Source organism: Panthera tigris, chromosome D4 (genome assembly GCF_018350195.1).
Source record: "Panthera tigris isolate Pti1 chromosome D4, P.tigris_Pti1_mat1.1, whole genome shotgun sequence".
Lineage (NCBI taxonomy): Eukaryota > Metazoa > Chordata > Mammalia > Carnivora > Felidae > Panthera > Panthera tigris.
Genome location: NC_056672.1, coordinates 11,441,361 through 11,456,237, shown reverse-complemented (window position 1 = coordinate 11,456,237; position 14,877 = coordinate 11,441,361). Strand labels below are relative to the sequence as shown.

Genomic DNA, 14,877 nt, shown 5'->3' with positions numbered 1-14,877 from the left:
AAAAAAATTAAAAATGGAAAAAAAACCCTAATGTATTAAAACTGCCAAGCCCTTCTGATTATGTATCTTCTGGGCATTGGGCCAACTGCTCAAGGAGACTCACAAACCACACTTGCTGCACGTTTCCACACCTACTTCAATGAATGAGGTGAGATTCCCGGATCCTCATCATGAGCCACTACAGTCTTCCTCTTCTCCGGGTAAAGGGGAAAAAGTACCCCCCGCCTTCCCTCTCTCTGCTCACTCTAATGGACAAGGAGAGGGAAGAAAAACGGGAGTACCTGTCTGCCATAAATAAGCACTTGACGGTTTGCATTTAAACTGTAAACTCTATGCTCCTTAAAGGTAAGGACCATAGTCTATTCATTTTTTGTTTTTTGTACCCACAGACTTCACACAGAGCCTTATGCAGAGCAAGAATTCAAAACTATTTGCTGAATGCCATGGGATTAATTCAGTAGGGAGGTGACAAAGGATTTGTCGAATGAGATGCCGGTGTGGTCTGAAGTCAGGGAAATCAAGCCAGTCCCTGCTCCGAGATCACGAAAGGTTCCACGGGGCAGGAGGAGTCTTGGGTTTGGGAAAGTCACCATTGGCGGTGAGCAACGCACAGCCTAAAAGAACACCCAATGCATGCTTAGAGGGCGAATTTGGAGAAGGGACAGAAAACCCTGCAAGTTACAGAAAGTCTCTGGGGTCTTGAGGCATTACAATTTAGTTTTTAAAATAGTAGCATGTGCACGGTCACAACTGAAGAACGTCTAAGAGGGCGACTCAATGTCACATTCCACGGGGCACGAGCGTGAGGATTTGAGAGGGAAAAACAAAATACAGAAAGTTATGGAGCTTGAGGCAATGTTCTTGTCTCCATGTATCACCGAGCGATAGAAACTCCAATGGTGTTTCCCTAAAAAAATGGAGGAATGAAAGAGGGATGGCTTACACCTGCCCGGAGAGAGAGAGAGCTCAACTCTGAACAAGGAGAATATTTAAACTGCGGAGGTGACCAAACGAGAAGAGACGGAAACATCATTAAATGTGTAAGCTTACGTTTGTGGAGGTGGGTTCTAGTGAGCAAGTGTAGCGGAAAATTAAAAAAAAAAAAACCAACTCGACTTTCCCCTGCACATCTGAGCGTAGAGAAGGAAATCTGCAACCTGGGATCACTGCTTTCGTTGTTCTGTGAAGATGAGGCTGTTGCCTTTTTTTTTTTTTTCCCTGAAATTGCAAATAATCTAGAAAGAAGGTGGGGAGCTGTTTCGGAGAGAGGACCATCAGCGGATGTCTAATCTCTACCTCCTGAGGATGCACGTCATTGTCTGAAGCCAGGTTAGCAGGTGCGTGAGAACGAGAACTTGGGGAGCAGAGTGCTGGCATCCAGCACGTTTGGTTTTGGAAACGGCTGGAGCCGGCAGAACGTGGACAAACGGGCAAAGTTTACACACGAGGTCTTCGTGTGGAGAAACGAAGGGAGGAAGTCAGCGAGACACGGACTCCAAGCAGGCTCACATTCAGGTTTGGGCACCGGTATTTAAGGTAACCATCAGGGTTTAACTTCCCTGCATCCTGAAGAGCTATGGGCAACCGACGTGTCCAGGGGCAAACGCACCCCCTTTGGAAACGGGTTTTTCGAAGCAGACATGTAGGAAGGGGCACAGGTGTGTCCGTCTGAAATAAAAAGTTGAAATTTAATCCATAAACTCATAAATAACAGATTGTTCTTGGCCACTTCACGCTTGTGGGGGAGGCAGAAATTCCTCGCCAGGCAGGAGGGCAGAATTTCAAGGGATGAAAGTGAGGAGAGAAGAGTTCTACTCGCCTGATCAAAGCACTACATTAAAAAATGTCTTTGAAGGAAGAACACTGGTGACATCAAAGGAACATTCACTTGCAGGGGAGGGGGCCAGATGGAAAGTGTTGACTGCCGCTGACGGGGATGAGCAGCTATTTACGTGAGCCAAAGCCTCTCAGAAGCCAGCATGTGCTCGTCTTCTTGGAAAGCGCTGGAACTAGGACGTGGCCCAGGAAGTACCTTGCCTTTCACAAGGCCATCACGCGGGCCCCGGGTTCCCGCAGCAGCGCGGGGACTCAGCACGGATGTCAAACGAATACAATAAAGTCCCGCCGAAATCAAACCGATTTCCCCCTTTGGAAGTGTTTCTACTTGCTGGAGGTGAAGGTTTCCGGGAGGAAGACAAGATCACGTGTGACGGGTGCACAGCAAGCTGGGTAACATGCCACGAGATAGTTCTGAGCCATTTTCTAAACTTTGTAACATTTTCCCAGACCTTGGAAACTCTCGAACGCTCCTTCAGCCTCTGCAACTCCGTCCATCACCAAATTCCAGAAGTTTCTCCTAAGCTATGGAGCTTCTCAGCACCATTTTAGAAGCCACTAGGGTTTGCTGTCCTTTGTCTCCTTTGGTTTGAGCGTTGACGGTCCTGCTCTACTTCACACGGTCATCCATGTGACTGACTCACGCTGGAATCCACAACCGGATCCACATTGGCCAACCTCAAAGGCTTTCCAGACCCATCTTCAAAGGCAGAGTTGCTACGGTCACGTCCCCCTGAGGTCACTTCCCCTTCCTGCTGTGGCTCTCCTCAGGCTTCCCAGGATTCCCAGTGGGGACATTTCCTTCACTCTCCTTCCTCCCCTCGGATATTTTGTGAGTCCTTCCATTCGGGAACCTACCTTGCTTGACCTTACCTCTACATTTACGGTCAACTAGAAAATCAAAGACAGGCAGGTTCTTTGCACACCCGAGCAGAAAACCCTTATATACTAGATATGGCAGCATTCCGTTTCATAAGCCCAAGGACTTCTGCTTCTATTAAGTTGAACTGTTATATATTTCTATTTCTGCGTGACAAGTTACTTAAAACGAAAGCTGGTTAGGCACAGAACCACCACCGCCATATGTCGGGGATACTTAAATTCTCTCATTTTAGGTGATCTTTCAGGCAAAGGAAAAGGAGTTTACGTAGGGGCGAGGAAGATGCTTTCAGCCTCCTATTTCTTCTGTAGAAATTTTTACAAGGCTCCATTTGGTTTGAAGGGACGGTAAAAACAAACACTGGCTTGAAAATCCTGCCATTTCTGCCGGCAGCCGAGGAGCATTCTTGAAAGCTGCTCACGCAGGACCCAACAGCACATCGAAAGCCTCGTCTCCCTCTCCACACGAGGTGAAAAACAATCTTTGTCAAACCATCTACTTCACTGTAACCGTCACGTTTCTCAGAAAGAAGTCCTGCTCTTCAGTCAATCGGATTTGATGCACAGGCATGTTGGTAACAGTTGGGAGGTGTTAATGGGCTTGATTACACTTTCCATTAAACTTTTAAAATTAAATGTTTGGGTTCCCGATTTTATTTTGTGTTCCTCGGTCACTGTTCTCCTCGCTCCCTCCTTCGGTGAAGAAGGTCGCACGTTAACCCACTGCCCTGTCCAAACTGAGTTCTCTGCATTCGTAGCATCTTTTCTCTACAGCACCTTTCCCACCAGCTCTGCGTCGGAGCGGGAAAACTGTCACCGTGCACTTGAAGCCCACCCTCTTCAAACCCGTGGTGGGACTTACAGTTTTCATTTTAGCAGATGTTCCCCTTTGGTACCTAGAGGCTCCTTATGGAGAGCACACTGGTAAGAGGGCCTGGGTCTGGAGTCAGAGATGCCTGTGTGTGAGCTGGGTCCCAGAACATGAGCTCTGGGGACCCGGGAGGTGTCACCTGTCCCGCATCTCCATTTCTCCATATTAGAAAGGGAATCATGGCACTCACTTATGCCACAGGGCCATGGGGAGGCTCAACGAGAACCCACCTATAATTAATACGAAGCAAGTCCACAATAAATGTCAACTGGTCCAACCTGCGGACGCAATGAGCCTTGAAAATGGCTTGAAATCCAGGAGATAGGATGTCAAGTACCTTATCCTGTGCATGTGTTTTCGGATTACGTATTATGGATGATGTGTTCTAAAGGCTCAGCTACTTCAGTATCTGCACGCTGCATCTAAGACGGGACCCTGCCTCCACCAAAAACTGGAGCAGCTGGTTTTGCCAAGTATTGAGAATTACTTGTCTGGCTCAAGGTGAGGTACCTCCCGAGTTGGCAGAAAGTCAAGAACAGCTAGAGAAGAAAAGCAATACAATGCAATGGCTTCTGTAGCTTCCCCAGAACTCTCTCATACTGACCACTTTCCCCCTTCTCCCACTGCCAACAGAAGCTCCCTGCCATCATCCACCTGCATCATGACGGACCTGGGGCCACCAGCAAAAGCCTGAGCAGACATCAACCCCTTTCCGGGGCTGATGAACAGGTGTGGTGTTGTCTTAAATTGGGACATCAGGCACCACCCTCAAGAAATTGTTATCTCTAAGGCTTTCCCAAAAGACCAACATGGGGCCAAGTGCTGTTTTGTTAAGTGGTTTAAAGGTAACAAAACGAAGTCATATAGCTCCTGTTCTCCTAAAGGGTGGATTTTAGTGGGCAAACATTAAACACATACCGAAGCAATTACAGAATAATTGAGAAATATCCATGGCTATCGCATAGATCTAGATGAAGTCCTGTGAGCATTCAAAGTCTCAGAGAAAGGCTTATTACTAGAAACACACGTGGCCAAGTCCTGTGCCTCAGGCTCTCCTTCATAGGAAACCCTACTGATCAACCACTCAACTTAACTGTAAGTTTTTCAGCTTCCTTTTTCGGCACTGTTCCCTGCATCTCCGAACGGCCTCATTGGGTTTATCTTTTGTTTTGCCGGAGCATATACTCAAGCAATTCTTAAACAAGAGACTTAAACACACACCTACCACAATAGCTAACATAAAAAAATACGGAAGACAGCGAACGCAGGACAGGATGAAAAGAAATGAGATCATACGCTGCTGGTGGGGATGTAAAATGGTAGAGGCTCTCTGGGAAAGAGCATGGCAGTTCCTTACAAAAGTGAACACGTGCTTACCATGTGACACAGCAGATGCACGGGGCACTTCTGCCGGAGAACTGAATAACACTTATGTAAAAACCTGCAAGGAAATGTTCACAGCACCTGTTTTTTTTGTTTTTGTTTTTGTTTTTTTTTGCAATAATCAAACATTAGAGAAAAACCCCAGGTTCTTCAGCAGGTGAATGGTTAAACGGCGGTATATCCGCACCATGAAACATCACTCAGCAGTGAAAAGGGGCAACTACTGATATACACAGTAACTTGGATGGATATGCGGAGTGAGAAAAGCCAATCTCGGAAGTTACATCCTGGACGGCTTCACTTACATGGCGTTCTTGAAAGGACAAAATTACGGAGAAAGGAAATAGATTGGCGGTTGCAAGGGGTTGGGAGGGGTTGGGGGAGGGCGGTGGCTCCAGTTATATCTAAAAGGGTAGCAGGAGGGATCTCTGTGAAGGAACCTTTCCATACTTAACTGTGGCCGTTAAGTCAATCTATATATGCACAGAATTGCATAAAACCACATACACATATGCCCACCTACAGATACACACAAGAGTGCATACGAAACCAGTAACATCTGAAGAAGGTCAGTGGACAGAACCAATGTCAACTTCCTGGTTTTGATGTTACACTAAGGTCATACAAGATGTTAGCACTGGGGAAACCAGGTGGGGAGTATATGAGATCTCTCTGTGTTATTTTTTCCAACTACATGTGAATGTACAATTATCTCAAAGTAAAAATTTCTGTAAAAGAGGGTTTATAAGTAGAAACCTTTTTTAAGTCCCTGAGAACGTGATAATGTCTTTATTCTCACAAGGAAATCTGGCTTGGCCAGGCACAGACATCTAGGTCCAAAATTATTTTCTCTGACACCAGAGCATGGAAGGCAGTGTTCTACTATTTCCCAGGGACCTTTATGATTCCTTCCAGCTCAAACAATCTTTGATAGTAGGAGTTGGTTTTATTTATTTGTTCACCAACGTTGACTTTGCCTTGTGTTTATATTGCAATGCTATCAAAACAATAATAGCATACAGAGCAAAACTTATAATCTAAAACAATGGAGCAAATCCAATACATCATGGGATTAGAGTGTTTGTAATTTGAAAGATGGTGACTTTATTTATGCCTTTTTTGGGGCAAGTAATCTTTCAAGAAATGGTACAGAGATGTGGAGTTGGTGATATTCCTGTACCTAACAAAAATAAGGTCTTTATATAAGACCATATATATATATGTGTGTGTGTGTGTGTATATATATATATACACATATACGTACATGTATATGTATATATATATATTCCTTCTTACATAGTTCTTCTTATATATATGAGGAATAAGCATTTTTTCCTTTTTTATTTGAAACAAAATTTTTTACTGAAAAAATTTTTGAATGTTTATTTACTTTTGAGAGACAGACACAGAATATGAGCAGGGGAGAGGCAGAAACAGAGGGAGACACCGAGTCTGAAGCAGGCTCCAGGCTCTGAGCTGTCGGCACAGAGCCTGACGCGGGGGTTGAACTCATGGACTGGGAGATCATGACCTGAGCTGAAGTCAGACGCTCCACCGACTCAAGCCACCCAGGTGTCCCAGCATTTTTTCCTCTTTAATGATAACTGGGAAGGTGACCGATATAAAAAAGAAAGAAAAAAAACTGTGTACACTAAGTGTAAAATCATAATGCTGAACAAAATTACAGCTGAGGGATAAGCACTAGCCATAATGCGAAACTAAGTAGTATAGAAAATAAGCTACTTGGTAACCCAGGCAAAGGTGCCCATAGCTGAGAAGAACCTGATCTGCAAATTTAGACCCACACATAGTTAGATGGATCCCACTCTGCACATCAAAAAGTCTCAGTATTCTTAAGACTGGCTTCATTAAATTCTGAAAATCTATTAATATTTATGGTGACAGCCATTTGTGTGAAAAAAGAAAATTGGTGCCACGCTATTTAAAAATGAATAACTTTGCCGCTCAACAAAAAATGACAATAAATGTAAACTAAGTCATTTGGGTCATTAATGACCAAGACTGTGCCTGATAGGGCTCCCACTTGAAGGAATCAGAAATATTTGGATTATAAACCCAAGTTCTCACTAATATACTTGGCAACAATGTCATTTCCCCCGAGTTATCGATAAATATTGTAGGATGTAATAATTTATCAAGTTAATTAAACGATATGGGACTCTTTAGATTTTTCATAGAGAGGCTATGTCGGAGAAGAAATAATTACAGTAAATTAAAAATGAAGATAAAAATAGTTCCTAATTATTCTTCCAAAATGAACACATAAATTTCGATTCAAAAGAGTTTTTTACATTATCTTGTAATAGGTACTGAGTGCATACAATAAGCCAGGTAATGCACCTGCAGAGAAATATAAGGAATGAGCTGTGGCCTTTGAGACAGTGGCAGTCTAGCTGGGCAGATCAGATATACACCTAAAGGAGACAGGGGCCAGTATTAAAGTCTAATGACTTCTCCAATATTGTTCCTGTGAAAAAACAATTGAAAGAGAAATACACTTTTATTATACAAAGGGCTTAATACAGGGACACTCAGTACCTTGACTGGGATTCGAAATGGAGATCATGTGCTTTATCACATTACAATCTCTGTGACCACAGGGCAGCCACATCAGTGAAAGTGGATATTTCCTCCTCCACAAGCAGCACTCAAAACTCAGCTAGACACACAGAAGTCACCAAAGGCCGCTTTTTCTTGGAGATGTAACCTAAATGTGTCTCTTTGTCATCACATAGTTTACTGTGCTTATTCCTTTGTTCAAATACGTATCTCAGTAAACATTTACTAAGCGCCGGGCAATGGAGATACAAAGACAGATGAAGGTCTGATTCTCAAGCTCACGGACCTGCATGTGAATAAATAAAACAGTGCATTAAATGCCACAAAAGATGTGAATCCGGGGTGCTTGGGGAGCCACAGCATGGTGGTCTCAGAGCAAGTGAGGGCGGCGGTCCTGAGGGGGGCAGGTGAGGGAGAAAGGTGAAGGAAAGCGGGGAGGGAGAGCCCAGCAGAGAGAGGCACGCAGGAAAAGGCCAGAACCTTCACAGAATGTGTCCAGGAGATGGGAAAGGCTGCGGAAGGAAGGGGCTCTGCATGGAGGTGAGAGAAGGCTGAGAAGGGAGCTGGAGAAGCGTCCGGAGAAGGTGGCCGGGGCCAGAGGAGGAAGGATGGTAATGGCCCAAGCTAGGAAGAATGGGCTTTGGTGCACAGGCAGGTGGTCCTCTGATCACTGTGGCAGCAGCACTTGGATGTGGTGGAAGAGAGAGATCTTGAAAAGGAGTGAGGAGGCTACTGCAAAACTCCCAGCAATGAGCCGTCGGGGTTTCAATAAAGGCCGCGGCTGTGCAGAAAGAGGTGGGGGGCGGGGGGGGGGGAAGATCCAAGACTTAGAAGGCGGACTGGACGGGACATGGTGACTTACTGAGTCCAGAGAAAGAATTGCCTCTCAGCTTACATCGCATGGGGATGGTTTGAATAAATCCTACTTCCTGTTTTCGACAGCAAGTGACCTATGGTGTCCTGATGGTACTCCACTATCACGACTCGGATCCCGGGTCAAGCTCACTTACGGGTGCCGAGGGCTGTCACAACAGGCACAGAGTGAGGCCCAGGGAGAGGAAATGCTTCCAGAAAGGGGACCTAACGATTCACACGTCCATGTTCCCCAGACACCGCCGGTAAGGAACAGCAACATGGAGACGGGGGAGGCCCCAGGATGGGGATCCCCTGCCCTTTTGGGAAGAATCTTTGTCTCAACCGTACGGAAAGATGAAGTCCATTCGGTTTTTCTGGAAGAGCTCCGAGGCTAAGGTGCTGTGCGGAGGGGCCAGCCAGGGATGGACCATCCCAGGGGGGCAGGCTTACCGACGAGGGCCCGAGCTCAGACTGGGGAAGCCGGGAATCGGGGAAGGAGACTGTGGGGAGCAGGGCACAACAGGCCCAGGCCGTGCTGGGTCCACGAACCACGCGGGTGTCTTCTGGCCGGTGCTCACGCAAGGAAAATGGGATCCTGGGGATGAGGGGGTAAGCCAAAAACCGGAAGAAGTGGAATGGGCAGGAAGCGAGAGGTCAGCATGAGGTCAGGAGGCTTCTCGTGTCTGCCTGGGAGGGGCTGGCCCTTCCGAGGAGGACCTGACGACACAGAGAGAGGGAGAGGATCGTGCCTGGCTCTGGCATGGGGACTCAGCCTTCGGGGAGGCGGGTGGGTTGTGATGGGCTCCAGGGGTCGCAGGAACTGGGGAGCGGATGGGCATTCTTCTGGGGAGACGGTTCACAGCTTTCATCCGTTTTGCCAAGCGGCCTGTGACTGCTATACCTTGAGACCCACCATTCTGGAATGCGCCTGAGCTCCCCAAGGCAGCTCTGCTCGGGGAGCCAGGGGCTGACTCCAGATCACAAAGGTCGTGGTCATGGTCAAGGGAGATCATGGAAGGGACTCGGGTTCCCTCACAGCGAGGCATTTAAAGGCTCCCACACCAGCCTGAGCAAAGCCTTTCTGGAGATGAGTGTTGTGTATCGTTTAAAAAAGTTCCACAGTCTGAGTCAGGGTCAAGACCCAAGGGGGTGGATGAGAGGGAGCTGGCTTCAGGACCTCTTCACTGACCTTCCTTAAGACAACAAATCTTCCAAAAATAAAAAATAAAGAAGCCAATCTCCAGGGTCTCATTCCTGATGAAGAGACATGTTTGACTTCGTCCTGTCAGTACTGGGCTCAAGAAACACTAATAAACAGCAAGTCTCGTGCAACGGCTCTTTTACATTTGACTCCGTACCCCCTGCCTTTTTTTTTTTTTTTTTTTTGGCATAGGAACCTGTGGTTTTAGAAGACACAGAAAAAAATGGCTTTCCATATTAAAGAGGCAAGAAGCACACAGGCACACAAAGAGAAAGAAAATCTAAAATTGGAGAGGCTTGTACTAAACTCTAGGGAACGGAGAGTCACTTTTCACCCACATCCTGTGAGGGCAGAGAAAGCACAGGAAAAGGTTTCTACTCAAACGTGTGTGTGTGTGTGTGTGTGTGTGTGTGTGTGTGTGTGTGTGTGTGTTCGTTTTTCTTTTTTAAAGAAAAACATGAATCATTCATATCCACCCAGATAGCTGAATAGCTCAGCTGGACATTTTTGTTGTTGTTGTTGTTGGTTTGCTTTAGTTCCCTTGACTTGTGAAAAGATAATGAAAAACAAAAACTCCTTACAGCGAGCCATCACGCGTCAATTGTGAACAGCACATACTTTGTACCCAAGGAGGTGTGGGCGCCGCCCCTGACTTGCTAAGTAACGCTGGGCAGGTTGCTTGCCCTCTTTAAGAGCCTGATGATTCACCAGTTAAAATGGGAAGGAGAATGGTGACAAACTTCAAACGGATGTTGAGAAAATGAAAGGAAACGTACATCAAAAAATCCTAGGCTGGTCTGGCGCACTGGGCATTAAGAACAGGCGCTGCGGAGTAACTTCGCTGTCAATGAAACGACCCACTCAATGACATACCTTTGTGCATCGTCATTCACATCCTAACAGGTAGAAAGAAACGACCCATAAATAGTAGGACTGTGTTTCTCAGCAAGGATTCGCCCCCTCCCCGGTGCACCAACGTGGGTCGTCTGTCCAGGGCCACACAAGGTCCGGAAAGCCACAGTCTGAAAGACACAGCTCATACGTCCCAGAAGCCTATCCACTCCTAGAGAAAGCCCTGGCCACCTCTGCTATGCCCAACTTAGCTTGGAGCTAGACGGTATTCCCAGGTTCACCTGGGGCACAAAACGCTCTTTCTGAGAACGTGTTCATCAGATGATCATCCTTCTTCAGAAGCCATCCCAGTTCCACTTCCATTGTTTTCTCCAAGGGAACCTTTACCTACTTTCTGTAAATTCACCCTATCGGGAAAGACCTCTCCCAGGTTTTGGGTCTTGTTATTTTGTTCCTAAGAGTGGCAGGCTAAGGGACTATGAATTCCTCCTTCCTTTTGACAATCCTGCAGGCAAAGTTTCCACATTATGGTCTTTGCTCTAAGTGTTGGGACTCATTCATGATGGCCCAAAATAATTTCACCGAGCGTACTGCACCCACACCAAGTATCCAGGGAACTTCTCTCCCCGGTTGGAATGTTACCTGTGCCAAAATTTGTATATGGCTTTTCTTGCTAATCATTGCATTACACCCAATTCCTTTTCCCTCCGGTTTAACCACAGGGGAGGACGGAAAGCAAAAAAAAAAAAAAAAAAAAAAAAAAAAAAAAAAAATTCTTGTTTAATTTTATCAAAGAAAGCTGACTTTGCTTTTTACTAAAATTCATAGACACTCTTAGACAATTCCCTTATCGTCCACCAATTCCTTCAACATCAAGGAAGCATGGATGGGCACTGGGATTGTTAACAAAGGGATTCCACATGTCTGTTCTGGACATTCCTTACCAAGGTGACATTATCACAGAAGCCTTTCCCAGGGCAATCCCGGCAATGGTATTTCCTTACCCGGCAGTCTCTCTGAAGTGTTTTCATGAGCGCGTTGTAAGTTTCTGTGTCAAAATATAAGCCTTCGTGCATGTCCTGCAGGAAATCCAAGTCCTTGAAGGTGGGGTTGGATTTCTCCCTCTCTTTTCGGGAAGCTCTTCGCTTGTACGTGGAGCCTTTCAGGTCATATGTGAAGTGCATTCTCATGGAGCGCGGTAAGACGTTGTTCATTACCACGATCCTGATGTTAATGCCCCCCGATTGCATGCAGTACAGTCCGTAAAATTTTGGCAAAAGAGTCCTTGGATTCTGGTTCAAATTCTAAAAAGAGAAAAAGGGAAAAAAAATGTTTTAAATCTCCAATTTTCATAAAATAATGCTCCATCAAATATGTGCTTTCGTCCAATATGATAATGAAAAATGGAATGTGATTATCTTTATTAAAGGCCATAACTAGAGGCGCCTGGATGGCTCAGTCGGTTAAGCCTCTGACTTCGGCTCAGATCATGATCTCGCGGTTCGTGAGTTCGAGCCCCGCGTCGGGCTCTGTGCTGACAGCTCAGAGCCTGGAGCCTGCTTCAGATTCGGTGTCTTCCTCTCTCGCTGTCCCTCCCCTGCTCCCACTCTGTTTCTCTCTCTCAAAAATAAATAAACTTTAAAGGCCATTACTAAAATATTGCTATTTCTGATCTGGCTCTTAAGGTGGTTCACTGGAACAGTAACTTGATCATTCTAAACCCACGGTATTAAAAGTGGCTGAACTGAAAAGAGAGTCCCAAATGAGACCCAACTCAAAACAGGGAAAGAATGGATTAGAGCCATGTGTGACTATGCTCTAAAGGAGCTAAAAAGAAAACTCATTGCTGGGTCTAAAAGATGAGCACTTAAAATTTTAATAGCTGCTGAAAAAGTATCTTCCAAAATGGGTAGACCAATTCACAGCCACACTTTGTTAGACCATCTGTTTCTTGTCACTCGTCACCAGGGCCACAAAGTATCGAGCTTTAAAGGCTCTGTAAGCAAGATCATTAAAAAACGGACACTTGTTCTCTCAAAAATGGGAATACCATGGATTATTAGAGAAATGTAACATTTTAATGTTATTTCTGGCCATTTCCAAAAGAATTATGCATTAATATCCTTTGCCTGCTTTTCTGTAGTTTTGGGTTATTGTTGGGAGTTTCTCAATATATTCTGAATATTTAGCATTTTCCTATTCTCTACAGGGCAAATGTTTTCTTCCAGTCATGTTATCTTTTCTACTATTAAGAAATGCATGCCTATTTTTAGTGTTTCACTTTAAAAGTAGGAGAGAAATTAAGAAGTTTGCTGGAGGGCATTTAAGTCACGAAAAGGTTCCCTACTACCCCTGATCCTTCTTCCAATTCCCAACTTAAAAAAAAAATCTTTTTAAAAACACTTATTTATTTTTGAGAGACAGAGACATAGTGTGAGTAAGGGAGGGGCAGAGAGAGAGGGAGACACAGAATACAAAGCAGGCTCCAGGCTGCTGTCAGCACAGAGCCCGACATGGGGCTTGAACCCAAGAACTGTGAGATCATGACCTGAGCCAAAGTCGGACCCTCAACCAATGAGTCATGCAGGTGCCCCCTCTCCCCGCCAATTCCCAACTTTTATATATATTCCTATATATTTGTTATATAGATGTTATACCCCAAGCTTATAATTTCTTCTAGTTTCTTCCAAATTTTTACTAGTTTTGTTCACTTACATTTGGTTTTTACTCCATATGGAATTATTTCGTGTGTGTGTGTGTGTGTGTGTGTGTGTGTGTGTGTATGTGTGTGTGTGAGAAAGATCTGAAAATAGGAATTATCTGACTCGATTGACCTATTTGTCTAGAACTATACTAATTCCACATCTTTAATATTAGTGCAGGTTTATGGATTTTTTTGGTACATGTTCCGGCAGATCCACCATTTTAATTCTTATCAAAACTATTTTGTCTGTTCTTACAACCTTCCCCTTCCACCGTTTATTTTTTTAAATGCTCTTAAAACGGTATTTGTTTCCACTTTCTTTTGTTTGTTTTGCTTTCGTTTTCAAATGAATCAGTTCAGGGAAAAATCCCACTGGCATTTTTTTTTTTTCAACACAGACTTAGTTCACTTTGTTTTCCTTGTATAAAACTATGTGGTGAACACAAGTGGAGCCTGGGTCTTCTGCACGGAGACTCTGGTGTGGGCTTCCCAAGATGGCCAGTGAATTCCTGATAGGGAGACTTGATGAACAGACTCTTTCCAGAGGTGGGGAAGAGACAGGTGTAGGTCTTGGGAATCAAAAGTGGCCTTGGTGAAGTTGCCCGGGTGGCAGGGCAGACCCTGGCTGGCGTGTAGCAGTCGTTAGTACTGTCATCGTCCGTATCTTCTTGGGCTCAGGGACGGAGACAGTGCCAGTGCCCCTGGGGTCGAGGATGAAGCGCATCAGCACAGAGCCACAGCGGCCGGTCACCCCGCACGGGACAGTGTGGGGCTTGACGATCTTGTCCCCGGAGTCACCTCACCACACAGGTCCTTGGCAAGTTTGGCAGGGATCACGGCCTCACGGTCGGCACTGGCTACCTCCCTGGAGCACTTAACACCCGACCGACGTGTCCATTGTCCTCTCCGATGGCCACAAATGCCTAGAACCTGGTCTGCTGGCCAGCACGGGTTTGTTTTTGCAGCAGCATATTCTTCAAAAGCTCCTCCTTGAGGGACACCCCCAGGAAAAAGTCAGTGATCTCAGATTCCTTGATGGGCAGGGAGAAGAGACAGATCTTCTCCAGATCTTCATGTCCTTGACCAGGTGGCCCAGCTTGGTGACCGGGATCCACTCCTTGTCCTCGACACCCACAGAAGCCACCGTGGTCTCCCATTCCAGGGCCCCCAGACCCCCCAGGCTCATCGGCAGCACCGGGGTCAGCTGACACTTGGTGTTTTCTCAAAGAAGCCTTCACGATTGCAATTAGATTGGATTTCTAAACTGATGAGGGAGAACTGAAATCTTTACAATACTGAGTTCAGGAACGACGCGTGTCTCATTATTTCAGAACTTTGTATGTCTTTGAATAACAATAGTTTCTTTCACGTTGATCTTATATATTTGTTTTTACAGATGCAAGCATTTTAGAGTTCTTATTACAAAAATTCTTTTGGGGGAGGCACCTGGGTGGCTCAGGCAGTTAAGCGTCAGACTGTTGATCTCGGTTCAAGTCATGATCTCATAGTTCGGGAGCTCGAGCCCGAAGTTGGGCTCTGTGCTGACAGCGTGGAGCCTACTGGAGGTTCTCTCTCTCGCCCGCTCTCTCTCTCTCTCTCTCTCTCTCCCTCTCTCTCTGCCCCTCCCCTGCTCATGCTCACTCTCTAAGTAGATAAACAAACTTAAAAAAATTCTTTTGGGGTTATTGTTTACACATTATAGTTCTTACTATAACT

General features: G+C 45.6%; 1 protein-coding gene across 6 annotated transcripts in view; it reads right to left on the bottom strand.

The window, feature by feature from the left end:
* Positions 1 to 14,877, bottom strand: part of PIP5K1B (phosphatidylinositol-4-phosphate 5-kinase type 1 beta) — a 310,428-nt gene that overhangs the window by 103,338 nt on the left and 192,213 nt on the right. For all 6 annotated transcript variants that reach the window (XM_042964804.1, XM_042964802.1, XM_042964805.1 and 3 more), the window contains one exon: positions 11,462 to 11,761. In XM_042964804.1, coding sequence (XP_042820738.1) covers positions 11,462 to 11,761 — 300 coding nt within the window. The remainder of the gene's footprint in view (positions 1 to 11,461; positions 11,762 to 14,877) is intronic.